This window comes from Pagrus pagrus, assembly GCF_965226575.1.
Source record: "Pagrus pagrus genome assembly, chromosome: 5".
NCBI lineage: Eukaryota > Metazoa > Chordata > Actinopteri > Spariformes > Sparidae > Pagrus > Pagrus pagrus.
The window spans coordinates 23,969,476-23,997,073 of record NC_140189.1 but is presented as its reverse complement, the minus strand read 5'-3'; the positions used below and the strand labels follow the sequence as shown (position 1 = coordinate 23,997,073).

The window sequence follows — 27,598 nt, the reverse complement described above, 5'->3', positions numbered from 1 at the left end:
ACAGCAGACTGCAGAGTACAATATTAAACTAAAAAAACTTAGTGACCTTGTTTTAATATCCTTGTTATTAATTTCGTTTGAACTGAAAATAAAAGTCATTGTAAATGTCGCCATGTATTAACAAATTCTTCACATCGAAACAAGCACAACCAGTACTTAATGTAACTTTAATCTTACCTTTTCTTTGTTGGGTAAAGTCTGAGTTCTTGTAAAAGTGTCTCCTCCGTTAATACTGATCAGTTCCGCATCTAGAGGCGGTAACGGTGCGGGAAAAACTACTACGTCACTCTTGAGCGTGTCTGAGCTGAAACACACGTCATACTGCTGAGTAGATTTGGAGTAAGACCAGCTCCCGTCAGGGTGGGTGGTGATCATTGGGGCGCCGTACCTGCTGAAATTTCCGTCTGTCCTGTGGCATTTGACAGCTATTAAACTGATGAGACTGAGCAGAAAGATGGCTGACACCGACACAATGGCGATCAGCAGATACAGGTTCAAATCAGAGAAGCTCTCCTCCTTTATGGGCACATGTCTGAACTGAGTCTGGATGTCAGCTGTGCTTTCAACCACCACCACATCAATAGACACAGTAGCTGACAGGGAGGGTTCTCCGTTATCAGAAACCAACACCACCAAGGGGTGAGTTTTCAGGTCATTGTCACTCATTCTCCTCTTAGTCCTGATCTCTCCGGTGCTGGTCCCGATCCGGAAGAGGTTGTTTCCTTTGGGCTCAGACAGGTGATACGAAAGCAGCGCATTGTATCCAGAGTCTGCGTCTACAGCCCTGATCTTTGCCACAAAGTATCCCGCTTCAGCAGAATAGGGGATGCTCTCACTGTTAACGGAGCCGTGCTCAGAATAGGGCGCGAGGATTGTTGGATTATTGTCATTTTCATCGAGTATTAAAACGTTCACAGTCACGTTGCTGCTGAGCGGAGGAACACCAGAGTCTGTGGCCTGAACTTTGAACTGAAACGTTTTTAACTCCTCGAAGTTAAAAGACTGCAGACTGACTATATCTCCTGTCTCTGAGTTGATGTTCACCATTGTAGAAAACGGTAATGTGTTCGTGTTACTTTGTAAAAATGAATATCTCACCTGACTGTTCTGGTCAACGTCAGCATCAGTTGCTGTCACAGTTTTAATAATTGCTCCCACTGGACTGTTTTCTTTCACATATACATTGATTATGTTTTCTGTGAACAGAGGTGCGTTATCATTCACATCAGACACGTGTACATTAATAACGCTCGTGCTGGACAGTGGGGGGCTGCCCTCATCAGTAGCGGTGATGCTGATGTTGTATTGAGATGCGCCCTCTCTGTCTAGAGGACCGTCCACCACCAACGAATAGTAATTCTTATAATTTGACTCTAATTTAAAAGGGACGTCGTTTGAAATTTTACAGTTCACCATCCCGTTTTTACCTCCGTCTTTATCAAGTACTGAAACAAGTGCAATAGCGGTGCCAATGGACGCATCTTCTTTAACCGCAGTCAGAAGTGACGTCACTGAAATTTCAGGGGCATTGTCATTGACGTCTAAAACTTCAATCAATAATTTTGCGTGTGAGGTGAGAGGAGGAGAACCTCCATCACTGGCTTGTACTCTGATCTCAAAAGCATTATTTTCCTCAAAGTCGATATTCTTCTTATTTGTTACAGTTCCAGTTTTTTCATCTATAGCAAACAGATCAGTTTGTTTCCCCTGGTCTATTTCACTGAATGAATAAAACACTTGTCCGTTGTGACCAACGTCCAAATCAGTAGCATTCAGTGTTATTATGGATGTGCCTGTCTTTATATTTTCATACACACTGGCTTTATACAGTGTTTGACTGAATACAGGCGGATTATCATTAATGTCCAAGACATTAACTATGATCACCATAGTGCCTGATTTAGCAGGTGTTCCTCCATCAACAGCAGTTAATGTGAGTCGAATCACAGGCTGTTTTTCTCTGTCTAAAACTTTCTGAAGCAGCAGTTCGACAGTAACACTCTCTCCTTTATGTGTAGCAAGCGAGAAGTATTCATTCTGGCTGAGTTTGTAGGTGTTTACAGTATTTTTACCGACGTCTGCATCGTGAGCTCTCTTCAATGGAAATTTAGCCCCTGCTCCTGTGCTTTCACTAACGTTGATTACCTGTGACGCGCTAAGAAATGACGGAGAATTATCATTGACATCTAAAATAATAATCTCAACCCGGTACAGTTTTAATGGGTTATTGATAACTGCTTCTACACTGAGTGAACATTTGGGCTCATCTCCGCAGAGTTCCTCCCGATCTATTCTCTCATTCACGTACAGGACACCAGTCTTCAGGTTTACCTCGAAATATTTTCTCTTTGATCCAGCAACGATCTGAAACATGCGGGACTCCAAATCCTGGACATTGATGTTCAGATCTTTCGCGATATTTCCGACAACAGTCCCCAGATTCACCTCCTCTGAGACGGAGTAAGAGAGCTGCCCAGACACCGCTTCCCAGTAACAATCCAGCAGCACGACCAAGAGATATATCCACACAGAGCTCGTCCTGCTCGGTAAATGCATTATTCCACACGTTGAGAAGGAGCATGAATGCAAATCTAAACGATATGTAAAAACAACCACGAGATCGAGATCAAGGACGAAAAATTCCAGAAAAATATTTCCGCATTTTCCCGACCAACAAGACAGCCGTCCTTTGTCGTCCGACCTCTCTCTGTAACAAAGCCCACAGAAACATCATCCACTGAATCTGGGAGGAGCCCCGAGCCACCGAAGAGACCGTATAAATGTGGTGGTCTAAAGCGTCCCCATGTGGACATAAGTCATACCTACATGCTACACAAGATATGATAACACTGGAAACTATAAAACATCTCAGTTCGCTTCAAATATGAGGCAATTGTCACAATGAAAGTGTGAAAGAAAAGTTGATCCCATTGGTGGAAAAATTAACACTTTATGATTGAAATCTTCTTTAGATTACATCATCTTTTAGAAAATAACTGACATGTCTAGCAAAACCATTACCCTTACAGCAGTGACAGTGAGTTTTAGCAAGTCTACATACTACAATACACTGGCCAACTTTTGTTTTTAAACCGAGGAGCAAAGTACAAGCAAATATTGAATCAGAATAGGTTTCTTTGCAGATATGTGAAATATGAAACATATTGTTCCAGTGTAAATGCCAGAGACATGTGTTTGTGTATTTTAAACACTGTGCACTTCAATAACGTTTTGTTTTGCACCATGTTCTTAGAATGGCAAGCAACTTCAAAAAGCTGTGTTCAGCACCACGGACAGCAACAAACACATTTATCAGCAGCAAAAATAACTGGAATTTATGAGATGTCAGCAAATTAACAGCAGACTGCAGAGTACAATATTAAACTAAAACAACTTAGTGACCTTGATTTAATATCCTTGTTATTGATTTCGTTTGAACTGAAAATAAAAGTCATTGTAAATGTCGCCATATATTAACAAATTCTTCACTTCGAAACAAGCACAACCAGTACTTAATGTAACTTTAATCTTACCTTTTCTTTGTTGGGTAAAGTCTGAGTTCTTGTAAAAGTGTCTCCTCCGTTAATACTGATCAGTTCCGCATCTAGAGGCGGTAACGGTGCGGGAAAAACTACTACGTCACTCTTGAGCGTGTCTGAGCTGAAACACACGTCATACTGCTGAGTAGATTTGGAGTAAGACCAGCTCCCGTCAGGGTGGGTTGTGATCATTGGGGCGCCGTACCTGCTGAAATTTCCGTCTGTCCTGTGGCATTTGACAGCTATTAAACTGATGAGACTGAGCAGAAAGATGACTGACACCGACACAATGGCGATCAGCAGATACAGGTTCAAATCAGAGAAGCTCTCCTCCTTTATGGGCACATGTCTGAACTGAGTCTGGATGTCAGCTGTGCTTTCAACCACCACCACATCAATAGACACAGTAGCTGACAGGGAGGGTTCTCCGTTATCAGAAACCAACACCACCAAGGGGTGAGTTTTCAGGTCATTGTCACTCATTCTCCTCTTAGTCCTGATCTCTCCGGTGCTGGTTCCGATCCGGAAGAGGTTGTTTCCTTTGGGCTCAGACAGGTGATACGAAAGCAGCGCATTGTATCCAGAGTCTGCGTCTACAGCCCTGATCTTTGCCACAAAGTATCCCGCTTCAGCAGAATAGGGGATGCTCTCACTGTTAACGGAGCCGTGCTCAGAATAGGGCGCGAGGATTGTTGGATTATTGTCATTTTCATCGAGTATTAAAACGTTCACAGTCACGTTGCTGCTGAGCGGAGGAACACCAGAGTCTGTGGCCTGAACTTTAAACTGAAACGTTTTTAACTCCTCGAAGTTAAAGGCCTGCAGACTGACTATATCTCCAGTCTCTGAGTTGATGTTCACCATTGTAGAAAACGGTAATGTGTTCGTGTTACTTTGTAAAAATGAATATCTCACCTGACTGTTCTGGTCAACGTCAGCATCAGTTGCTGTCACAGTTTTAATAATTGCTCCCACTGGACTGTTTTCTTTCACATATACATTGATTATGTTTTCTGTGAACAGAGGTGCGTTATCATTCACATCAGACACGTGTACATTAATAACGCTCGTGCTGGACAGTGGGGGGCTGCCCTCATCGGTAGCAGTGATGCTGATGTTGTATTGAGATGCGCCCTCTCTGTCCAGAGGACCGTCCACCACCAACGAATAGTAATTCTTATAATTTGACTCTAATTTAAAGGGGACGTTGTTAGAAATTTTACAGTTCACCATCCCGTTTTTACCTCCGTCTTTATCAAGTACTGAAACAAGTGCAATGGCGGTGCCAATGGACGCATCTTCTTTAACCGCGTTTAATAGTGACGTCACTGAAATTTCAGGGGCATTGTCATTGACATCTAAAACTTCAATCAGTAATTTTGCGTGTGAAGTGAGAGGAGGAGAACCTCCATCACTGGCTTGGACTCTGATCTCAAAAGCATTATTTTCCTCAAAGTCGATATTCTTTTTATTTGTTACAGTTCCAGTTTTTTCATCTATAGCAAACAGATCAGTTTGTTTTCCTCGGCCTGCTTTACTGAACGAATAAAACACTTGTGCATTTTGACCAGCATCTAAATCAGAAGCATTTAGTGTTATTATCGGCCTTCCTATCTTAGCGTTTTCATACACGCTGGCTTTATACAGAGTTTGACTGAATACAGGAGGATTATCATTAATGTCCAAAACGTTGACTGTTATCACCATAGTGCCTGATTTAGCAGGTGTTCCTCCGTCAATAGCAGTGAGTGTTAGCTCGATCACAGACTGTTTTTCTCTGTCTAAAACTTTCTGAAGCACTAATTCTGGAGTAACACTCTCTCCTTTTTGTGTAACAAGAGAAAAGTGTTCATTTTGACTGAGCTTGTAGGTGTTTACAGTATTTTTACCGACGTCCGCATCGTCAGCAGGATGCAGAGGAAATTTAGCTCCTGCTGCTGTGCTCTCACTAATGTCAATTACCTCTGACGTGCTAAGAAATGACGGCGAATTATCATTCACATCTAAGATAATAATCTCAATCCGGTACAGTTTTAATGGGTTATTGATAACTGCTTCTACACTGAGTGAACATTTGGGCTCATCTCCGCAGAGTTCCTCCCGATCTATTCTCTCATTCACGTACAGGACACCAGTCTTCAGGTTTACCTCGAAATATTTTCTCTTTGATCCAGCAACGATCTGAAACATGCGGGACTCCAAATCCTGGACATTGATGTTCAGATCTTTCGCGATATTTCCGACAACAGTCCCCAGATTCACCTCCTCTGAGACGGAGTAAGAGAGCTGCCCAGACACCGCTTCCCAGTAACAATCCAGCAGCACGACCAAGAGATATATCCACACAGAGCTCGTCCTGCTCGGTAAATGCATTATTCCACACGTTGAGAAAAGGCATAGAGACAAAATCGGCCAATAACGTCGCTCAAAAAGAGAAATTACACATGATAGCGAACTACGCGAAATTAGTTTTTCTGCACATTCATACCACAATAAGAAAATAGTCGTCGCACCGTTCTCGTCCGTCCTCTGAGTCTCTTTGTTTCAATCGCCACAGAAACATCATCATCCTCTGAATCTGGGAGGAGCCCCGAGCCTCCACATAGGAAGTTCAAATGTGATGGTCTACAATGTCCTCATGTGGACAATTGGAAGTACTACATTCAGCATCAACACATTACAATATTAGCAAGACCCTTTCATTCTTAATTTCCCAATAAGCATTCAGTAAAGCAGGTCAATATTTCAAAGAAGAGTCAGTTAGAATAACACTCTGTTATTATACAGATCCTTTAAGTCAGTATTTTATGTCTTGTGGTATTTTTTTTTTTTAAAAAGTGAACTATTTTAACAGTCAAAAATTCAGGAGTCAGCTGTTGTGGCTATAAGATGGTACTGAAAACACATCATTATGGGAAGATTGCTCAAGTTAGTAATTCACAAAAACAGAAACAAAAAATAAATTTAAGAAAGAGAGATATTTAAAATAATGTTGCTAATAAATGGCACCTCTATTATACATATATTGCTAAATAATTATTGCCAAGGATATGAATCATTGTGTAAACGTTATTTCTAACCAACAAGGTGGCTGATTTCATATTATTAAACAAAGTATTTTTCTTGTCAATGAGTGCATTTTTGTTTCTGTCACCTGGTTAGAAACAACCCGCTGCCAGAAATATGCGTTCAGCACCATGGATAGCGAACTACACACAAAATAACAAATCTGCAGCAACTAAGATCCGAAATCCTTCCACATATTTACAACAGCCTTAAATCAGTACACCCAAATGATTGAAAATGTGTATTTTAACTGTAACTCAGGTTCCTTCTGTAGTTACTAGCATGGCACAAAGCTCTTATAAAACCCAAAGTAAAACCCAAAGACTTAAGTGTAGCAGTAAGTACGTAATATCATCATGTTCTTACCTTCTCTTTGTTGGGTAAAGTCTGAGTTCTGGTAAAAGTGTCTCCTCCGTTAATACTGATCAGTTCCGCATCTAGAGGCGGTAAAGGTGCGGGGAAAACCACTACGTCACTCTTGAGCGTGTCTGAGCTGAAACACACGTCATACTGCTGAGTAGATTTGGAGTAAGACCAGCTCCCGTCAGGGTGGGTGGTGATCATTGGGGCGCCGTACCTGCTGAAACTGCCGTCTGTCCTGTGGCATTTGACAGCTATTAAACTGATGAGACTGAGCAGAAAGATGGCTGACACCGACACAATGGCGATCAGCAGATACAGGTTCAAATCAGAGAAGCTCTCCTCCTTTATGGGCACATGTCTGAACTGAGTCTGGATGTCAGCTGTGCTTTCAACCACCACCACATCGATAGACACAGTAGCTGACAGGGAGGGTTCTCCGTTATCAGAAACCAACACCACAAAGGGGTGAGTTTTCAGGTCATTGTCACTCATTCTCCTCTTAGTCCTGATCTCTCCGGTGCTGGTTCCGATCCGGAAGAGGTTGTTTCCTTTGGGCTCAGACAGGTGATAAGAAAGCAGCGCATTGTATCCAGAGTCTGCATCTACGGCCCTGATCTTTGCCACAAAGTATCCCGCTTCAGCAGAATAGGGGATGTTATCACTGTTAACGGAGCCGTGCTCAGAATAGGGCGCGAGGATTGTTGGATTATTGTCATTTTCATCGAGTATTAAAACGTTCACAGTCACGTTGCTGCTGAGCGGAGGAACACCAGAGTCTGTGGCCTGAACTTTAAACTGAAACGTCTTTAACTCCTCGAAGTTAAAAGACTGCAGACTGACTATATCTCCAGTCTCTGAGTTGATGTTCACCATTGTAGAAAACGGTAATGTGTTCGTGTTACTTTGTAAAAATGAATAGCTCACCTGACCGTTTTGACTGATATCAGCATCAGTTGCTGTCACAGTTTTAATAACTGCTCCCACTGGACTGTTCTCCTTCACATAAACATTAATGAGCGGCTCTGAGAAACGAGGCGGGTTATCATTGACATCAGAAACATGAACAGTCACTGTGCTGGTGCTGGAGAGAGGTGGAGTCCCTTCATCAGTTGCTACGATAGTGACATTGTACTCTGCTGTAGTTTCTCTGTCAAGTGGGCCATTAACTACTAGCGAATAATAGTTTTTATAATTTGTGTCTAATTTAAAGGGGGCGTCATTTGTAATAACAGCCTTTACAGCCCCGTTTTTCCCTCCATCTTTGTCCAGTACAGAGACAAGTGCAATAGCTGTACCTACTTCTGCATCCTCCTTCACTGTGTTCAGCAGTGACGTCACAGTGATCTCGGGAGCGTTGTCGTTTAGGTCCACCACCTCTACCAGCACTTTACAATGAGCAGACATCGGAGGCTGCCCTTTGTCACTGGCCTGTGCACGAATCTCAAACGCAGGATTTTCTTCAAAGTCGATCTCACCTTTGACTAAAATCGCACCTGTTTTAGCATCAATTTGAAACAAGTCTAAAACACGATCCTGCCCTTTTTGCCTTAGAGAATACTCTATGTCACTGTTTAAACCCTCATCAGCGTCTGTTGCATTTAATATGATCACAGTAGATCCTGTCGGCAAGTTTTCAGAAATTTGAATTTTATACAAAGGTCTACTGAAAACAGGATGGTTATCGTTTATATCCAAAACGTTGATAATAACTTGTGAAGTTCCTGATCTGGCTGGATTTCCTCCATCGACTGCAGTCAGTGTGAGCTTTATAACAGAGTCATGCTCGCGGTCTAAAGATTTCTTCAGCACTAACTCTGCAGACACACTGTCTCCTGCTTTGTGTATTTCCAAAGAGAAATAGTCATTATTGTTGAGCTTGTAGGTATTTACACCGTTTCTGCCAACATCCAAATCCGATGCCTCTGTTAGTCCGAATTTCACTCCTGGTAAAGTATTTTCTGCGATATCAAGTGTCTGCAGCTGCTCAGAGAAAACAGGTGCATTGTCATTTATATCGAGTACATTAATCTCCAAACGGTAAAGCTTCAGTGGATTGTTGATCACGGCCTCTACATTGACGGTACATTTTGCAGCCTTCGCACAAAGCTCCTCACGGTCTATTCTCTCATTCACATACAGAACACCAGTCTTCAGATTTACATCAAAATATTTTCTATTTGATCCGCTAACGATTTGAAACATGCGAGACTCTAAATCCTGGACATTAAGATTTAGATCCTTGGCGATATTTCCAACGGAAGTCCCCGGGTTTACCTCCTCTGAGACGGAGTAAGAGAGCTGCCCAGACACCGCTTCCCAACAATAATTCAGCAGCACGGCCACGAGATATATCCGAACAAGCCTCGTTCCTCTTGAGAAATGCATAATTATATCCAACCCGATGAAGGCATGAATCTCAGTCCAATCTCCCGTCAATCAGTCATAATTAAAATCAAGTATACGATTCCAGTTTCTTGCATTTTTATGAGCCAGTTGGAAAATGTCTTTCGCCCTTTTCTCTCTCGCTCTGCGTCTCTTTGTAACAAAGCCGAGGGAAACATCATCATCCTCATTCTGTGTTTCTGGGAGGAGTTTTGTGCCTACTGAAATAACGTTCAGATGTCATGGTCTATAGTGTCCCCGTGTGGTCATGTACAATAAGTGCATGCAACCTTAGACGACAACAGTGGATTGACCAACCCTCTGGGAAAACGGACCATTTCATAGTAACTTGAATAAATGTTTTCAACTTTGTCAACCAATCATAACGAAATCCCATGTTATTTTCTCTGATTTTCCTTATGTGTCGTTTTCTAACGTTTGCCTTGTTTTTTAAACCATACCAATGGACACTCATCTGTTACTGATATGCCGGAGAGATATTGCTTAAGCTCCCTATTCCCAAAAGAAAAAGAAAAAAAAGCAAAGAAAACGAATGTCATAAAATAGGCTAAGATAAGTGAAATGTCTTCTCTAAATGTGATAAAACGGTGTTTGCATCTTATGCTAGAAAGTTGTCATAAATTCTAAATATATGTGGCAGGAAATGACGCTCCAAACCATTTTTCAGCGTTGCACTCTCCGGCCAAAACACAACACACTGTGGTGCTCACTTCAGAACCATGGTCAGCGACATACACCTTCAAATACTGTCATTATTCTGGTTTTTGTAAAACTATATATTTCAACATAAAGCCAACAAACACATTTATGAATACAATGTGCAAAGTTATCCAAAAGTAATTGTTTAAAAAATAAATGTTTATCACACTTGTCTTACCTTCTCTTTGTTGGGTAAAGTCTGAGTTCTGGTAAAAGTGTCTCCTCCGTTAATACTGATCAGTTCCGCATCTAGAGGCGGTAACGGTGCGGGGAAAACCACTACGTCACTCTTGAGCGTGTCTGAGCTGAAACACACGTCATACTGCTGAGTAGATTTGGAGTAAGACCAGCTCCCGTCAGGGTGGGTGGTGATCATTGGGGCACCGTACCTGCTGAAATTACCGTCTGTCCTGTGGCATTTGACAGCTATTAAACTGATGAGACTGAGCAGAAAGATGGCTGACACCGACACAATGGCGATCAGCAGATACAGGTTCAAATCAGAGAAGCTCTCCTCCTTTATGGGCACATGTCTGAACTGAGTCTGGATGTCAGCTGTGCTTTCAACCACCACCACATCAATAGACACAGTAGCTGACAGGGAGGGTTCTCCGTTATCAGAAACCAAGACCACCAAGGGGTGAGTTTTCAGGTCATTGTCACTCATTCTCCTCTTAGTCCTGATCTCTCCGGTGCTGGTTCCGATCCGGAAGAGGTTGTTTCCTTTGGGCTCAGACAGGTGATACGAAAGCAGCGCATTGTATCCAGAGTCTGCGTCTACAGCCCTGATCTTTGCCACAAAGTATCCCGCTTCAGCAGAATAGGGGATGCTCTCACTGTTAACGGAGCCGTGCTCAGAATAGGGCGCGAGGATTGTTGGATTATTGTCATTTTCATCGAGTATTAAAACGTTCACAGTCACGTTGCTGCTGAGCGGAGGAACACCAGAGTCTGTGGCCTGAACTTTAAACTGAAACGTTTTTAACTCCTCGAAGTTAAAAGACTGCAGACTGACTATATCTCCAGTCTCTGAGTTGATGTTCACCATTGTAGAAAACGGTAATGTGTTCGTGTTACTTTGTAAAAATGAATAGCTCACCTGACCGTTTTGACTGATATCAGCATCAGTTGCTGTCACAGTTTTAATAACTGCTCCTACTGGACTGTTCTCCTTCACATAAACATTAATGAGCGGCTCTGAGAAACGAGGCGGGTTATCATTGACATCAGAAACATGAACAGTCACTGTGCTGGTGCTGGAGAGAGGTGGAGTCCCTTCATCAGTTGCTACGATAGTGACATTGTACTCTGCTGTAGTTTCTCTGTCAAGTGGGCCATTAACTACTAACGAGTAATAGTTTTTATAATTTGTGTCTAATTTAAAGGGGGCATCATTTGTAATAACAGCCTTTACAGCCCCGTTCTTCCCTCCATCTTTGTCCAGTACAGAGACAAGTGCAATAGCTGTACCTACTTCTGCATCCTCCTTCAGTGTGTTCAGCAGTGACGTCACAGTGATCTCAGGAGCGTTGTCGTTTAGGTCCACCACCTCTACCAGCACTTTACAATGAGCAGACATCGGAGGCTGCCCTTTGTCACTGGCCTGCGCGTGAATCTCAAACGCAGGATTTTCTTCATAGTCGATCTCACCTTTGACTAAGATCGCACCTGTTTTAGCATCAATTTGAAACAAGTCTAAAACACGATCCTGCCCTTTTTTCCTTAAAGAATACTCTATGTCACTGTTTAAACCCTCATCAGCGTCTGTTGCATTCAGTATGATCACAGTAGATCCTGTCGGCAGGTTTTCAGAAATTTGAATTTTGTATAAAGGTCTACTGAAAACAGGATGGTTATCGTTTATATCCAAAACGTTGATAATAACTTGTGAAGTTCCTGATCTGGATGGATTTCCTCCATCGACTGCAGTCAGTGTGAGCTTTATAACAGAGTCATGCTCGCGGTCTAAAGATTTCTTCAGCACCAACTCTGCAGACACACTGTCTCCTGCTTTGTGTATTTCTAAAGAGAAATAGTCATTATTGTTGAGCTTGTAGGTATTTACACCGTTTCTGCCAACATCCAAATCCGATGCCTCTATCAGTCCAAATTTCACTCCTGGTAAAGTATTTTCTGCGATATCAAGTGTCTGCAGCTGCTCAGAGAAAACAGGTGCATTGTCATTTATATCGAGTACATTAATCTCCAAACGGTAAAGCTTCAGTGGATTGTTGATCACGGCCTCTACATTGACGGTACATTTTGCAGCCTTCGCACAAAGCTCCTCACGGTCTATTCTCTCATTCACATACAGAACACCAGTCTTCAGATTTACATCAAAATATTTTCTATTTGATCCACTCACGATCTGAAACATGCGAGACTCTAAATCCTGGACATTAAGATTTAGATCCTTGGCGATATTTCCAACGGAAGTCCCCGGGTTTACCTCCTCTGATACGGAATACGAGAGCTGTCCAGACACCGCTTCCCAACAATAATTCAGCAGCACGGCCACGAGATATATCCGAACAAGCCTCGTTCCTCTTGAGAAATGCATAATTATATCCAACCCGATAAAGGCATGAATCTCAGTCCAACCTCCCGTCAATCAGTCATATTTAGAGTCAAGTGTACGATTCCAGTTTCTTGAATTTTTATGAGCCAGTTGGAAAATGTCTTTCGCCCTTTTCTCTCTCGCTGTCCGTCTCTTTGTAACAAAGCCGAGGGAAACATCATCATCCTCATTCTGTGTTTCTGGGAGGAGTTTTGTGCCTACTGAAATAACGTTCAGATGTCATGGTCCATAGTGTCCCCGTGTGGTCATGTACAATAAGTGCATGCAACCTTAGACGACAACAGTGGATTGACCAACCCTCTGGGAAAACGGACCATTTCATATTAACTTGAATAAATGTTTTCAACTTTGTCAATCAATCATAACGAAATCCCATGTTATTTTCTCTGATTTTCCTCATGTGTCGTTTTCTAACGTTTGCCTTGTTTTTTAAACCATACCAATGGACACTCATCTGTTACTGATATGCCGGAGAGATATTGCTTAAGCTCCCTATTCCCCAAAAGAAAAAGAAAAAAAAGCAAAGAAAACGAATGTCATAAAATAGGCTAAGATAAGTCAAATGTCTTCTCTAAATGTGATAAAACGGTGTTTGCATCTTATGCTAGAAAGTTGTCATAAATTCTAAATATATGTGGCAGGAAATGACGCTCCAAACCATTTTTCAGCGTTGCACTCTCCGGCCAAAACGCAACACACTGTGGTGCTCACTTCAGAACCATGGTCAGCGACATACACCTTCAAATACTGTCATTATTCTGGTTTTTGTAAAACTATATATTTCAACATAAAGCCAACAAACACATTTATGAATACAATGTGCAAAGTTATCCAAAATTAATTGTTTAAAAAGTAAATGTTTATCACACTTGTCTTACCTTCTCTTTGTTGGGTAAAGTCTGAGTTCTGGTAAAAGTGTCTCCTCCGTTAATACTGATCAGTTCCGCATCTAGAGGCGGTAACGGTGCGGGGAAAACCACTACGTCACTCTTGAGCGTGTCTGAGCTGAAACACACGTCATACTGCTGAGTAGATTTGGAGTAAGACCAGCTCCCGTCAGGGTGGGTGGTGATCATTGGGGCGCCGTACCTGCTGAAATTGCCGTCTGTCCTGTGGCATTTGACAGCTATTAAACTGATGAGACTGAGCAGAAAGATGGCTGACACCGACACAATGGCGATCAGCAGATACAGGTTCAAATCAGAGAAGCTCTCCTCCTTTATGGGCACATGTCTGAACTGAGTCTGGATGTCAGCTGTGCTTTCAACCACCACCACATCAATAGACACAGTAGCTGACAGGGAGGGTTCTCCGTTATCAGAAACCAACACCACCAAGGGATGAGTTTTCAGGTCATTGTCACTCATTCTCCTCTTAGTCCTGATCTCTCCGGTGCTGGTTCCGATCCGGAAGAGGTTGTTTCCCTTGGGCTCAGACAGGTGATACGAAAGCAGCGCATTGTATCCAGAGTCTGCGTCTACAGCCCTGATCTTTGCCACAAAGTATCCCGCTTCAGCAGAATAGGGGATGCTCTCACTGTTAACGGAGCCGTGCTCAGAATAGGGCGCGAGGATTGTTGGATTATTGTCATTTTCATCGAGTATTAAAACGTTCACAGTCACGTTGCTGCTGAGCGGAGGAACACCAGAGTCTGTGGCCTGAACTTTAAACTGAAACGTTTTTAACTCCTCGAAGTTAAAAGACTGCAGACTGACTATATCTCCAGTCTCTGAGTTGATGTTCACCATCGTAGAAAACGGTAATGTGTTCGTGTTACTTTGTAAAAATGAATATCTCACCTGACTGTTCTGGTCAAAGTCAGCATCAGTTGCTGTCACAGTTTTAATAACTGCTCCTACTGGACTGTTCTCCTTCACATAAACATTAATGAGCGGCTCTGAGAAACGAGGCGGGTTATCATTGACATCAGAAACATGAACAGTCACTGTGCTGGTGCTGGAGAGAGGTGGAGTCCCTTCATCAGTTGCTACGATAGTGACATTGTACTCTGCTGTAGTTTCTCTGTCAAGTGGACCATTAACTACTAACGAGTAATAGTTTTTATAATTTGTGTCTAATTTAAAGGGGGCATCATTTGTAATAACAGCCTTTACAGCCCCGTTTTTCCCTCCATCTTTGTCCAGTACAGAGACAAGTGCAATAGCTGTACCCACTTCTGCATCCTCCTTCACCGTGTTTAGCAGTGACGTCACAGTGATCTCAGGAGCGTTGTCATTTAGGTCCACCACCTCTACCAGCACTTTACAATGAGCAGACATCGGAGGCTGCCCTTTGTCTCTGGCCTGTGCATGAATCTCAAACGCAGGATGTTCTTCAAAGTCCATCTCACCTTTGATTAAAATCGCACCTGTTTTAGCATCAATCTCAAATACCTCTATAACATGATCCTGACCTTTACTTCTCAGTGAATATTCTATTTCAGCATTTAATCCGTCATCAGCGTCTGTTGCATTCAGAACTATAACAGTTTTACCTACTGGTAAGTTTTCAGATATCCGTGCCTTGTACAAAGAACTACTGAAAACCGGAGCGTTGTCATTAATGTCTAAAACATTAATAATGATCTGAGACGTCCCTGACTTGGGTGGATTTCCGCCATCGACAGCAGTTACTGTGAGTCTTACAGTGTGTTGTTTTTCTCGGTCTAAAGCTTTCTGAAGCAGGAGCTGTGCAGACACACTCTCTCCTGCTTTGTGAACGTCTAAAGAGAAATAATCATTTTGACTTAGTTTGTACGTACTTACACTATTCTTACCAACATCGAGATCTGACGCTCCGATAAATCCAAATGTCCCCCCTGGTACTGTACTTTCAGCAATGTCAAGAGACTGCAGATTTTCTGGGAAATACGGTGCATTATCATTTATATCGAGTATATTAATCTCCAAACGATAAAGCTTCAGTGGATTGTTGATCACGGCCTCTACACTGACGGTACATTTTGCAGCCCTTGCACAGAGCTCCTCACGGTCTATTCTTTCATTCACATAAAGAACCCCCGTCTTCAGATTTACATCGAAATATTTTCTCTTTGATCCACTAACGATCTGAAACATACGTGCCTCCAAGTCGTGAACATTAAGATTTAGATCTTTGGCGAGATTTCCAACAGAAGTCCCCGGGTTTACCTCCTCTGATACAGAGTAAGAGAGCTGCCCAGACACCGCTTCCCAACAGCAATCCAAAAGAAAAACGATCATATAAATCCAAAAAGGGCTCCATATCCTCTGCTTCGACATGTTTTTATCCAGCGTGAACAGAACATATAGATTCCAGTCTCCAAAATACCGAACCAGTTTCCTTCCTGTTTAAGGGCTAACAGACAAAGTGATTGTCGTACAACCCATTCTTGCTCTGCGCCTCTTTGTAACAAAGCCCCGAGAAGCATCATCATCCTCTCTATCTGGGAGGAGCCTGAAGCGACCGAGAGAGCATCAAAATGTGATGGTCTACAATGTCCCCGTGTGGCCAATTGAAACAATTACATCCACTACCAAAACCAGATAAATCAGCTTCATTATGCTGAACATTCAGATCAACATGCAGCTAACAAGAAGTCACACAACACAGGACAGCAAAAACGATCCAACTGCCTCATTTACATATCAACAGCAAAGTAATATACAAATAAACAAATGCAAATAAACATTACTGCCATCTCTATGAAGGTAATTCAAATATCAAGAGACACTCTGGTGTCTGGTGGACAATCTGGTGAAATATGTTGTACATTATGTATCAATAAAAATATATAATGGTAACAAAGCTCCAGTGAATATGCTGTGTACCATCAGGACAACGCACGATGTACTATTTCTGGTATAGATTAAATGTCTGAAATCAGTTTTGCACCCTCCAGACTGCAAACAAGCAACGTTGACACAAGACACTGTGCGCTTATTTCAGCACCATGGACAACGACATACTGAAGCGCTGTTAAAAGAATGAATGAGAGGCTTACTTTATGTTAACTCCAGCATTGTCAATAGTTGATTTACTTTACATATTTAAAAACACAGTTACAAACACAATACAATACTTACTACAATATATCATTTTATATGAAAGACCAAAAGAACACAGAGGGAAATGACCTTAGCCGCTGGCTCCCAAAAAGTACACATTAAGTGAAACATCTTGCTTTTTTATAAAGTTTTCTTACCTTTTCTTTGTTGGGTAAAGTCTGAGTTCTGGTAAAAGTGTCTCCTCCGTTAATACTGATCAGTTCCGCATCTAGAGGCGGTAAAGGTGCGGGGAAAACCACTACGTCACTCTTGAGCGTGTCTGAGCTGAAACACACGTCATACTGCTGAGTAGATTTGGAGTAAGACCAGCTCCCGTCAGGGTGGGTGGTGATCATGGGGGCGCCGTACCTGCTGAAATTGCCGTCTGTCCTGTGGCATTTGACAGCTATTAAACTGATGAGACTGAGCAGAAAGATGGCTGACACCGACACAATGGCGATCAGCAGATACAGGTTCAAATCAGAGAAGCTCTCCTCCTTTGTGGGCACATGTCTGAACTGAGTCTGGATGTCAGCTGTGCTTTCAACCACCACCACATCAATAGACACAGTAGCTGACAGGGAGGGTTCTCCGTTATCAGAAACCAACACCACCAAGGGGTGAGTTTTCAGGTCATTGTCACTCATTCTCCTCTTAGTCCTGATCTCTCCGGTGCTGGTTCCGATCCGGAAGAGGTTGTTTCCTTTAGGCTCAGACAGGTGATAAGACAGCAGCGCATTGTATCCAGAGTCTGCGTCTACAGCCCTGATCTTTGCCACAAAGTATCCCGCTTCAGCAGAATAGGGGATGCTCTCACTGTTAACGGAGCCGTGCTCAGAATAGGGCGCGAGAATTGTTGGATTATTGTCATTTTCATCGAGTATTAAAACGTTCACAGACACGTTGCTGCTGAGCGGAGGAACACCAGAGTCTGTGGCCTGAACTTTAAACTGAAACGCCTTTAACTCCTCGAAGTTAAAAGACTGCAGACTGACTATATCTCCAGTCTCTGAGTTGATATTCACCATCGTAGAAAACGGTAATGTGTTCGTGTTACTTTGTAAAAATGAATATCTCACCTGACTGTTCTGGTCAACGTCAGCATCAGTCGCTGTCACAGTTTTAATAATTGCTCCCACTGGACTGTTTTCTTTCACATAAACATTAATCTGGGGCTCTGGGAACAGTGGCGCGTTATCATTAACATCTGACAGGTGTATTGACAGAACACTCGTGCTCGAGAGCGACGGGGTCCCTTTATCAGTGGCCTCTATAGTGACGTTGTAGTTAGAGACGCTCTCTCTGTCCAGCGGCCCGTCAACTAACAAGGAAAAGTAATTTTTGTAGTTCGGCTCCAGTTTGAAGGGAGCGTCATTTTTTATTTGGACTTTCACATCACCGTTTTTCCCACCATCCTTATCGAGGACTGACACTAGAGCAACTGCGGTGCCTACAGCAGCGTCCTCTTTCACTGTGCCATGTAGTGACGTCACGGTGATCTCAGGAGCGTTATCATTGAGATCCACCACCTCTACTAGCACTTTACAATGAGCAGACATCGGAGGCTGCCCTTTGTCACTGGCTTCTACACGTATCTCAAAAGCTTTTCTCTCTTCAAAGTCTATATTGCCTTTTACTTTAATGACACCTGTTTGGCTTTCAATTTCAAAGATATCAAGAACGTGATCTTGATCTTTGCTTCTCAGCGAATACACAATCTCACTGTTCAGGCCCTCGTCTGCATCGGTGGCGTTCACAGCCATCAGTACTGTGCCCACTGGCGTGTTTTCCGGAATTTTTGTCTTATACAACGATTCACTGAATATCGGGATGTTATCATTATTGTCTAAAACATTAACAACGAGCTGTGAGGTGCCTGATTTCGGAGGGCTCCCTCCATCTACAGCAGTCAGAGTCATGGTGATCACAGGCTGCTTCTCTCGGTCTAAAGCTTTCTGCAACACGAGCTCAGCAGACACACTGTCACCTGCTTTGTGCACTGCCAAAGAGAAATGTTCATTTTGGCTTAATTTGTAAGTACTGACTCCGTTTCTCCCCACATCTGCATCAGCTGCTTCAGATAATGCGAATTTCACTCCTGGTAGAGTACTCTCTGCGATAAACAGATTTTGCAGTTTGGTAGTAAACAACGGAGCATTGTCATTTACATCTAAAACGTCAACATCAATACGATACAGCTTCAATGGGTTATTTATCACGGCCTCTACACTTACTGAGCATTTAAGTTCCTCCGCGCAGAGCTCCTCTCTGTCTATCCTCTCACTGACATAAAGAACACCAGTCTTTAGATTTACCTCGAAGAATTTCCTCTTTGATCCAGAAACAATTTGAAACATACGGTGCTCCAAGTCCTGTGAATTAAGGTTTAGGTCCTTGGCGATATTTCCAACAGGAGTCCCCGGGCTTACCTCCTCTGACACGGAATATGAGAGCTGCCCAGACACCGTTTCCACAAGAAAAAGCCCTAGATAAATCCAGAAATAGCTCCATCTACAAGGGGAAGACATGTTTCCATCCAGTATGAATAAAGCATTGATATGACTCCCAGTCACGGTCAGATAGTTTTTTTATATATGGAAGCTCTGATACGCGTTGAATGAGTGGAAATGCTGTTTGTTCCACCGTCCTGTCTTTATAACAAAGACTGAGAAAATGTCCCAGTCGCCTGAAAACGGGAGGGGCCTAGTTTTATCGGAGAGTAGCGCTGTCTCTGATGGATCAACAGCGGCGCCACGTGGGGGAACAGGGGACATGCAGGCAGCGGTGACAATTTAATGCACCCTCCTCTTCAGCAGTCATCACGTCACTTCAGGAAACATTGATAATCATATGTCAACTTCACTGAGAGAGCTGAACAGCACATTTCAGCACCATGGACAGCACACCAGAGCTTGTCCTTACTGTAATCTCACCCCACCTCCTTCCACCTCACTCCTTCCCCATGTATTGCATGTATGCATGCATAATTTAGGCAGTAATTTGCACATTTGTGTATACTATGATTAAAGTTAGTTTTGGTGATGTTTGACGTAGGGTTTCCATTGCTGTCAGAAAAGTATCGGAGGCCATTTCTGAATTGCATCCTGTTCTTTGTCAGCCAATCTTTGCTCAATAGTTAAGACTTTCAGCTATGATTCATGTTTTTTTTTTTTTTTACTGTACTATTCAATAACCATGTACTTTTATAAATAATGATCTCAGACATAACACATTTTTAAAATGCAGTAGATGGCTGAACACAGCCCAAATATTTAGAAATATTCAGAAACATTTACTTTCCCTTGCTCTGACATCACTCCCTAATCCTTTCTTGTCATTGTCAGCCTTGAGGGCAATAAATGAAGTTAATTGGACCCTATTGTTCTACAGCTCATGAACACAGAGGGAGCATCCATGTGCTATGGTGCATTTCCGTGTATTTGAGTATTTCTCCACGTTTCCACAGAGACAGTAGTCATGAGCTTATGAACATTCCCTCGTTTGTAATCCCAGGATTAAGCCCTGGATTCAGAAACTCCTGTCCTATTTCCATTCTGGAGGAAACATGATTTGATTTGAAAATATTAATAACCATCAAACACTGAGCCGTAGTCATCCGTTAACCCCAAAATGCAATATTAATAATAGCTCACAAAGGATGACCTGTGTGCTCAATTTCCCTAATGTATGGCAAGAGACAATAGTATGCACTGTTTACAAGGGCACTGTATGTGTGTAAATAACCTACAAGTGCATTCTACTGAATTAAACACACACACACACGCAGAGACCACCTGGCCCATCAGACCCAGACGGCCCATGATGAAATTCAATGATTCATAGTTTATTTGTAGGTCACTGTCTATACGGCGACAACCTTACAGTACTTCAGTCTGGATTATCTTTGTCATAAAATCATCATGACGCAGATGGACCTCTGATGCTACAGTTTTTTCAGCACAGTCAAGAGAATTTAGCTTTATAAAAGCTTTAATCTTATCAGGAATCCTGCTTTGTGCCCTGCTGACACTGTGACCTTATTTTGTAGGCTAAATGCACAAGCCACTGAAATGTGTAATCACAGTCACGCTCCAAGAAATAATAAGCCAAGTTATGATACTTGTCTGCATTTACAATCCACAAGTAAGCCATGTGGAGGAAACACTGATTGTGTCATGGAGAAATTAAAGATGCTGGACACACACATCCCCTCCTCCAATGTCAGATACGGCTCCTCTGGGAAGCAAGTGCAGAGGGGTCGGTTAATCTATAAATAGCTCTGTATGCAGCAAACACACACACGCACACACGCAGACGGTGCCATGTGTGCCTCTTTAATTGATAACTTTTAGTTGATTAAACCAACCCTCATAAAGACAGTATATCACTTTTTATTTATGAACTGTGAATGCATTGATTAAAGTCACATTTCCTGAGGTTATGATAATTGAGTTTGCTGAATAATTAATAGTGAATAAATAGTGGTTTAGAAAAAATACACAAGATTTGCTCCCTGAACACAGGGAGCTGTGCATAATAAATCTGGTGGTTAAATACATGTGTGCCCTCCGTCTGTGGTTTAGCAATCACGTGGTAAAGTTCAAGGAGAAGCAGAAGGAGAGCGCCAGAGCAGTGTGATCAAAGGGGCAGAGGGAGCAGGGAGTGGTAGGTGAAGGGAGGGGAGGGGAGGGGAGGGGCTGGCATGGGCGGAAGCAGTCGACAGCAGTATTTTAGGCGTATATACTGCATTATTAAAGGGCTACCACCACGTATAGTCACCAAATTAGCTGCTATTCCTCCTTCTCCTCCTCATGATTTTATGATATCTCTTTGTATGTCAGCCATTGGTTGTGTGTGTGTGTGTGTGTGTGTGTGTGTGTGTGTGTGTGTGAGCTTGTGAACAAGTGTGTGTGTTATATGGGTGTGTACTGTACTGTTCATCTGTGTGTGAGTAGATGGGGGATGGGTGCTAGCTGAACATGCTCCAAGGCGAGTCTCCCTCTCTCCTTCTGCACAGCTCTCTTGTCTCCATAGCAACGCCATCTCAGGCACAGACATGATGCATGTGTGCACAAACACACACACACACATACATACACACCCTCACTAATGTAGAAGCCTATGGGTTTATTTTTTTAAAAGGCATGTGATAATATAGAAAGTAGAACACTGGATTTTGTTAGCCACTTGCACATTTTTATCTGCTAGTGTTCACTTTCACACAGCCTTTTCATCTCACTGAACCAATCAGATCACATCGCTGTGACAGGCACAAAGCACACACACACACACACACACACACACACACACACACACACATACCCACACAAACTTACCCAAGCAAACTCAAACCACACTCCTATGCATAGCCTACCAGGCTGTCCACAGTTGGGCTGCTCATGCATTGGTAATGTAGCACTGCAGCAGCATATTCACTATGACAGATCCACTTTAGCAGCAGCGCCTGTTTCTCCTTCTCCATCCACCCCCACAGCCCCACAGAGAGCCTGACCTTTGCATTCAGCCATGCCCAACCCACAATACCCTCTGTGGGCCAAGGCTCTGGGGACCACCCCCACTCCTGCAGTCCACACACTACATCCCACTTCATGTGACGAGATACTGATGTCATTGTGCTGTTTTGTGTGCAATAGAGCTAATCACGGCACAAGGGGGCAACCTACTCCTTGTGCATGTTTCTTTACTCCGTGCCTTCTAGCACTATATTGTTCAGATCGATTCCATTTTGCTTTTTCTTTGTGTGCTGAACCTTATTCATGTAATGAATCCCTGTGAACAGCTGTGACGTGGCTCATGCAGCACTTGATTTTATAAACAGTGTGACTGAAACCACACCCAACTGCAGCAGTACACTAATGACTTAGATTCTCTGATAAAGCAAAGGGGAAGAACAGAGATAAGGAGGCAACAAGACTGGCATAATGTAATAGAAACAGAAAATAAGGAAGTGTAATTGCAGAAGAGGAACCCAAATGAAGTAAAATGTGAAGGGGAGGCAAGGAAATGGTTCTTGGAAGATAAAGAAGTCTAAAAATAGACAGGGATGTTCTTGGGGAAATCAGGATATATGACTAACCCTGCACAGACACAAATGGAAATGCATACTATCCATTTACAAGACGACTAGACTCACACTTGTAGCCACACAAATAGGAAAACAGGAACAGTTCAGCATAGATATCATCCATAACATCATAGATAGATAGATAGATAGATAGATGTGTGTAAATAACCTACAAGTGCATTCTACTGAATCAAACACGGAGGGGGGGGGGGGGGGGAGACGAATCGCTCCTAGTATTTAATCCAACCACCACTTAATCATTTATTTCCAAATCTGCGCTCGCCTCCACTGGTTTCTGGAGTAAGTAGGACAGGGGCGGGTCGGGGAAACATGAGCCGGAACAAGATGAAAACCAGGACACAGCAATATGGAGCATGCCCAAACACACACGCATGCACATACCCCTGAGATAAAACTAGAGACACACCAACACAGTGTTCACTCATTTGGAAAGTAATGGCACAATGCCCAAAAATCACATAATTAGTTACTCTACTGTAAAACAACAGGCCAGAGAGACGGCATGCTATTATTTGCCAAAGTGATTGTTCTCTTTGATGTTGTCGCAAGCTGTCATTGCCCCATGGGGGAGAAAGGACTATTATTTTGATTTTAACTCATGTAGTCACTCTACAGGCCCAGTCAATATTATATACAGTACTTTGCTTGTTCTATACAATTATACAGACACTTTGACACTTGATTTGATGTTTTATCCTCCCTATTAATGCCCCCACATCAGCTTTTTTCCATTAAGTGTAAGTACATTAATTAAATGTGTGAGTTTACAAATGATCAATAGTGTAAAGAGCCGTCTGTTCGTAAAAAGCCAAAATATCCTCATCATAATGGAACTTTGCCATTACAATTTCAGTAATTACACAGTGTCAACAGAAACAGGGCATGTTATTGAATCTGTGATGGTGAAAATAGAGTAATCAGCAGCTAATCCAAGTGTCTCTGTATCAAGTTGAACTGCAGGAAGGAAGGCACAGGGTGATTTGCATGTGTTTGTGTGTGTGTGTGTGTGTGTGTGTGTGTGTGTGTGTGTGTGTTAGAGAGGTGCGAGAGCGAGAAACAGATGGCAAGAGATACAAACAGGAAGTCTGTGTGCAAATTTAATTCATATATATTTGATTATAGCTCAGTGAGAATGTCAGGTGCATCATATTTGATGAAGAAATGCTTTCAAAACCTCTCATGCTGCAAACAGAGTATAACAGAAGAGGCGCAGTCACGGTGTACTTTACAAGAACAGACCATTAATCAAGACTGTTGATGAAACAGGAGGTGTACAGCAAGCTTTAGTAACAGCAAAGGTAGCATGGGAACCTGATTGGTTGGCTGGAATCAATGTGACTGTAATGGACACTCTGATTGGCTCAGCATTGTGCCTGGAGACAAAGGCACAGGCCGATAGCACCCGTAATTGATTCACTGTCTCCCCTCTTGTATCCATGGTGAAGCAGATGCAGCCCCTGCCAGTGCCCCTCCCTACTCCCCCTCGTCCGCACCCCTCTTTATGAGAACACAGTACATATGCCAAGGACAGGGCATTTATTTTTACCCCATCACAACCCTACAAACTCAAAGTGTGTGTTACATTCAAGTAAAATGCATATGTTTGCCACAATGTCTACATTAACTGATTTTATACAGGCATTTAGTATAAAGGACACATATGCTCTCTGTCTCCCTTATTCTCTTTATCTGTCTGTCTGTCACTCACACACAGAAGCAGCCTGAACCAAACATTTTTTTTTAGGATTAAGAATAAATCTAGCTTTATAGTCAGGCATGGATAACCTAGATTTGTCAATCAAACAGTTCACAGGGGAAGAGGGCGTGAACCGTGCTTGGCTTAAATCAGAATGTAAAATGGGGCAGGACCCACTATCTGTGGATCAATACTGACACAGAAACTCAATACTGATACCAGTCAATACACTACCACATACAGAGTGGCAACATGTTAAATAATTGAATGTATTGACACACAGACACACTTCCAGCACAAAAGAAGTGGCGATTCAATTCCACTTTTTTGCCACAAGGGGGAGCCTTTTCACCCTTTCCTTTGTTATTTAAAGCAGCATTGCACAGACAGACACACACTGATGTCAGAGGCAGGCAATGCTATAAAGCATTATATTAGATTAGCACGCTCACACACTCCAAAAATTGTATCAGTGTTTCAGACACAACCCGCAGCCTCAGTGTCTGCCACACTCTTCCTCTGCCTGCGGAAATTAAAATGTCAACTGTCCCAGATGGGAAGGGAGATGAGTATGTGTTTAACAATACCTGCACATTCTCATCCAGTCTGATACATATCAAAACAAAGAGGGAAAGACAGAGCGATAATGCCATCAGCCAGTATCCTTTTTAGATCAGCTGCATATATTGTAATTTACAAGGACAATCTGTAAAGGCAAACTGCAGCTGTAACGCATAGTCTATCCACTTCTTTTTTGTCTCATTTAAATTATCCATACATCAGCAAATTTTACTTGTTTCAATGTAGTATTGTGTAATATCTATTTTTACTTTCCTATTAGTCATGCAGCACTGGATGTGCAGCAGTCAGTGCTGCATGGTAAGTGCATTGCAGGTGCAGGTCTGCTGCGCAAGGGCTTGGCCCATTTCTTTAAATATAAAAAAAAGAAACAGGTCTGAATAATAGAGGAGAGTGCTGGCCTGCAGAGAGTCTGATGTTAGAAACGGTTGAAATGGTTTTGTGAGGTTGCTCCACTTTCCCCAGAAAATGAATAAAACTATTTATAAAATAATGACTTGCCTACCAATCATTTAAGCCTGGGCTCTGTTGCTGCCACTCTCCGAGAATAGCAAACACCATCTTCCACTCTCATCAGCATCAAAACTTAAACAGCTACAGAGACGTCAGCCTAGCATGTGTAGCCACACAAGTCTCTTCATGTGGTGAGGATGTAAGTGGAACATGAGTGTGCATTTTAGCTTGTATGTGTGTGGTATGTTGGTTAGAGAGAGAGTGTGTGTGTGTTTAGAGAGAGGTAGAGTTGCCTCTTTATTAGGTGCACCTGGCTAAAACTAATGCACACTGATGCAACAGCCCTGCAATAAATCCTGCTTTCATGATGGCTACGATGTTCAGTTTTTGTTGAAAATATTTGTAAAGAATGTTGCTTTATCGTAATGGTCTTTTAGAGGCTGTAGTGTTTTTTGTCGGCTCCATTTAGTGGGTAGAGTATCACCTCTTAGTACAATTCAGCAGCTCTAAAAACTACAGCCTCCAGAAGACCTTCAAGTTAAAAAACATTCCTCTCACTTCGGCTAACATTTACTGGAATATATACCACGATAAATCATGCACCAAATGCAAATAGTACAGATGAAAAGAGGGTTTTTAATCACGTTTGATCTTAACAACATAACAGCAGACCAGGCCAAAGCAACTGCACTGCTACACTGATAGAGCACATGGTAAAAAAAATAAAAAGCAGCCTGGACATTAGCCTGGAATTTAAGGGTGAGTGACACTCCAGCCTGCTGTCTGTGTGCTGTTGCCCTTTCAAAGCTACTTTTCGTGGCATCGTTAAGATGATGCCACCTAATCGCATTAAAGGGGCAACATAGTAGAATTATCGCTTTACATACTTTACAGAAGCATTAATCCAGGACAACTGGGAGTATTGACAGCAGTAGCAGAAATGAAAGAAAGCTTGACAGCAATTTCCAGGTAACACCTGAATGAACAGTGATAATATATTGTTGTAAACAGAGCTCTAATATATTGTTTTCACAAATGTAATATTTTCAGCAGGGTTACATTTCTGTTTCACTGGGTAGTGAGTGTATTATTCATTCTAATTCATACTCGATATCTTTGCTCCACAAGAAGCACCATAAGCTCAATTTACTTCTCCAGTTCTCAGTTAGAGGACAAACCAAAGTGAGATAGGATTAAGACGAACATTAGGGGGTAAACAAGGGCTTAGGGAACAATTATACTCCAGTCTTATCGCAAAGACCCCATTTACAGTAGTCTGTAAACAAGCAGGCCGAACTCTGCTTGTTATTTTGCAAGCATGTTTTTAACGCCTTTGTTGTCTCTGCTCAGTTTTGCTCCTCTATTCATATTAAGCAGATTCTCACTTCATTAACTGTAATGTGATGCTTAGATTATCTGGCCCAGTGTCTACTGTGGACAGTTCAGTTTGGAGTTTTACTTTTCAGTGATACCTGATCCTGTTATCTGCTATTAAACCCTGCTGATGTCAAAACCGTAAACCTTAGCACAGCAAAATAATGGTGTGACACACTAACATCGATGCACTGAGACCTGGACTGTGGGTCGAAAGCTGCATGAGACAGAGACTCAGAACGATGCACAAGGGGCTGCACAATTAATTCCAAGGAAAGTACATCATGATGTCACATACCCACAATAACGATTTATACTAAATTTGTGAAAATTAAGCATTTTTGCCATTGTCCTTGCAGTGAAAGTATAAGATATCGAAACTCTTTGAATGGCTAATCACAGTGTTTAAATGTGTAACATGCACTTATGTGACCAAAACTATGGTGTTAAATGTAGAAATGTTAAAATGTAGGAAAAGCTGAATCTGAAAATAAGCAACCTCACATATATATTCTTTGAAAATAACAAGAAAGCAGGTCCAGAATTCAACATTCAGCAAGAAAAAGTTATGTTATTTTTAACTTTCACAGAACAGCATCGTCACCTGACGTACAGAGAGAGCCTTGGCTTTAAATCAAATAATTACAAATGTGACTGTTGTACTGACAGCTACAGGATTGTGCTTAAGGCCCTAATTAATTATCCATTAAACAGTGT

The 27,598-nt window shown here is 42.3% G+C and overlaps 6 protein-coding genes across 15 annotated transcripts in view; all 6 read right to left on the bottom strand.

Moving 5' to 3' along the window:
• LOC311257655 (protocadherin alpha-C2-like) overlaps positions 1 to 27,598 on the bottom strand; it is a 172,652-nt gene that overhangs the window by 86,977 nt on the left and 58,077 nt on the right. Inside the window, exon 1 of one of the 10 annotated variants that reach the window (XM_084353411.1) lies at positions 178 to 2,693. The exons of the other annotated variants lie outside the window; for them this stretch is intronic. Coding sequence (XP_084209537.1) covers positions 178 to 2,556 — 2,379 coding nt within the window. The 5' untranslated portion in view covers positions 2,557 to 2,693. Of the gene's footprint in view, positions 1 to 177; positions 2,694 to 27,598 lie in introns of those variants that run through there. 10 annotated transcript variants of the gene reach the window in all.
• LOC311257463 (protocadherin alpha-8-like) lies at positions 3,513 to 6,054 on the bottom strand (the record flags this gene model as incomplete). Its single annotated transcript, XM_084353103.1, has 1 exon — positions 3,513 to 6,054. The coding sequence occupies exon 1, from the start codon at positions 5,910 to 5,912 to the stop codon at positions 3,513 to 3,515; it is 2,400 nt and encodes a 799-aa protein (XP_084209229.1). The 5' UTR covers positions 5,913 to 6,054.
• LOC311257680 (protocadherin alpha-3-like) lies at positions 6,960 to 9,459 on the bottom strand (the record flags this gene model as incomplete). The annotated part of the gene is made up of 1 exon (XM_084353496.1): positions 6,960 to 9,459. Exon 1 carries the CDS (start codon positions 9,351 to 9,353, stop codon positions 6,960 to 6,962), a length of 2,394 nt encoding a protein of 797 aa, XP_084209622.1. The 5' UTR covers positions 9,354 to 9,459.
• LOC311257462 (protocadherin alpha-3-like) lies at positions 10,234 to 12,759 on the bottom strand (the record flags this gene model as incomplete). Its single annotated transcript, XM_084353102.1, has 1 exon — positions 10,234 to 12,759. The coding sequence occupies exon 1, from the start codon at positions 12,628 to 12,630 to the stop codon at positions 10,234 to 10,236; it is 2,397 nt and encodes a 798-aa protein (XP_084209228.1). The 5' UTR covers positions 12,631 to 12,759.
• LOC311257461 (protocadherin alpha-3-like) lies at positions 13,512 to 16,006 on the bottom strand (the record flags this gene model as incomplete). Its single annotated transcript, XM_084353101.1, has 1 exon — positions 13,512 to 16,006. The coding sequence occupies exon 1, from the start codon at positions 15,906 to 15,908 to the stop codon at positions 13,512 to 13,514; it is 2,397 nt and encodes a 798-aa protein (XP_084209227.1). The 5' UTR covers positions 15,909 to 16,006.
• On the bottom strand, positions 16,793 to 19,280 carry LOC311257460 (protocadherin alpha-3-like; the record flags this gene model as incomplete). The annotated part of the gene is made up of 1 exon (XM_084353100.1): positions 16,793 to 19,280. Exon 1 carries the CDS (start codon positions 19,199 to 19,201, stop codon positions 16,793 to 16,795), a length of 2,409 nt encoding a protein of 802 aa, XP_084209226.1. The 5' UTR covers positions 19,202 to 19,280.